The sequence below is a fragment of the Buceros rhinoceros genome, unplaced genomic scaffold (genome assembly GCF_000710305.1).
Source record: "Buceros rhinoceros silvestris isolate BGI_N320 unplaced genomic scaffold, ASM71030v1 scaffold36405, whole genome shotgun sequence".
Classification (NCBI taxonomy): domain Eukaryota; kingdom Metazoa; phylum Chordata; class Aves; order Bucerotiformes; family Bucerotidae; genus Buceros; species Buceros rhinoceros.
The window spans coordinates 1,195-2,813 of record NW_010411728.1 but is presented as its reverse complement, the minus strand read 5'-3'; the positions used below and the strand labels follow the sequence as shown (position 1 = coordinate 2,813).

Below are 1,619 nucleotides of genomic sequence, written 5' to 3'. Positions count from 1 at the left end.
ACTCATCCACTCTGTCCAATGACACTTCAACCGCAGGGGACGAGCCCTTCTTGCCCTGCCGTTCCCCTAATCCCTCTTGAGGCGGGGCGTCACAGGGCATGTGGCTGGCTCCTTTGCAAAACTCCCTTTCTTTAAGTCCAAACCCCTTCTGGATGTGGGGGGAAGGAGGCTCCGTGTGTCCCTGGAGCTGAACCCAGATGCAGGGTCTGAGCAGGAGCCCTAGGGGTGGGATGGGGGCAGCAGGGTGGGCTGCTGGGCTGCAGGGACCAGCATCTCCCCACTCTGACGGAGCCAGTTCCTCTTCCCCCTGCTCCCAGACTACCTGAAGGACAAGCTGAACCGTTACGTGGAGCAGCTCCAGATTGTGCGAGTCGTGCGGCAGAAGGAGCGGAAAGGGCTGATCACGGCGCGGCTGCTAGGGGCCAGTGTGGCCAGCGGGGAGGTCCTGACCTTCCTGGATGCCCATTGTGAGTACCCATCACCTCCCGGGCATGCCCGGGGAGCTAGGGGGGTGACGTTGTCTCTGCTCAACGGCCAACCCTTCCCCACGCCCCAGGTGAGTGTTTCCATGGCTGGCTGGAGCCCCTCTTATCCCGCATCGCCGAAGAGCCCACGGCCGTCGTCAGCCCCGACATCGCCACCATCGACCTCAACACCTTTGAGTTCTCCAAGCCCGTCCAGAACGGCAAACAGCACAGCCGGGGCAACTTCGACTGGAGCCTGACGTTCGGCTGGGAGGTCGTCCCGCCCCGGGAGAGGCAGCGCAGGAAGGACGAGACCTTCCCCATCAAGTGAGCCATCGCGGGGTGACAGTGGCCGCTTTGGGGCTGGCATGATGGTAGCAAAGGTTGGATGAGCCCTGGGAACGCTGGGGTTGGACTCAAACTGAGCTGTCTGAGCGTGCGTGGCTGCAGTGGCAGGAGGGACAACCAGGGCTGGCCAAGAGCTGGGGGCCCTGTGCCAGGAAACTGCCCCTTCCTCCAGTTAGTTTTTCTCCCTTTTCCAAGAAATCAGGTTTTTCTTGGTTGTTTTTGGTGTCTCCAGGCACCTCCCATCTCAGCAGAGCATCCCCCGTGGGACGCTTGGCTTGAGGGACCTCAGGTGCTTTGTGCCCAGGAGGGGATGCCCAGTGCCATGGGGCTGGCAGAGGAGAAACCTCCCCTGGGGCTGGGAGCCAAAAAGGACCTTTTGCAGAAACACACTTGTGTGGCCTCCAGCCACCTCTGCTCCCACAGAGCCTCTTGTTAAGGGTTTAATCGCTGCCTCGTATCTTCTTGCTCTTGGACTCCAGCCCCCTGGGCACGGGGTGGGTCCCTGAGCTGGCACAGCAGCCAGAACATGTCCCCTGTGGTTATCCCCCTTTTTTGGATGGTTTTTCTGGCTGCCTCTTTCCATCGGTGCCCCGTCGGGGCTGCCCCGCTCCATCGGGCAGCTGCTCCCACCGGCAGCTCCCAACGCCCAGCCTGGCCGCTCCGCAGCCCATCCCCTGGCCAGCGGCAGGGCTGGCTTTGTGCAGGGGTCACCCTGGAGACGTCCCCGTCCCAATAAAGGTCCCTTTTACCACCAGCCGGCGGTTTGGCTACCGGCGCCATCCCATCTCCGCTCGGCAGGGACGCAGC

At 62.4% G+C, this 1,619-nt stretch overlaps 1 protein-coding gene across 1 annotated transcript in view; it reads left to right on the top strand.

Annotated features, from left to right (window-relative positions):
• Positions 1–317: 317 nt before the first annotated feature.
• The window catches only part of LOC104493437 (polypeptide N-acetylgalactosaminyltransferase 6-like), a gene marked incomplete at both ends in the record, with an annotated part of 2,158 nt that continues 856 nt past the window's right edge, over positions 318–1,619 (top strand). The window contains 2 exons of the mRNA XM_010136110.1: positions 318–467; positions 557–791. Of these exons, the coding sequence (XP_010134412.1) occupies positions 318–467; positions 557–791 (385 nt within the window). The remainder of the gene's footprint in view (positions 468–556; positions 792–1,619) is intronic.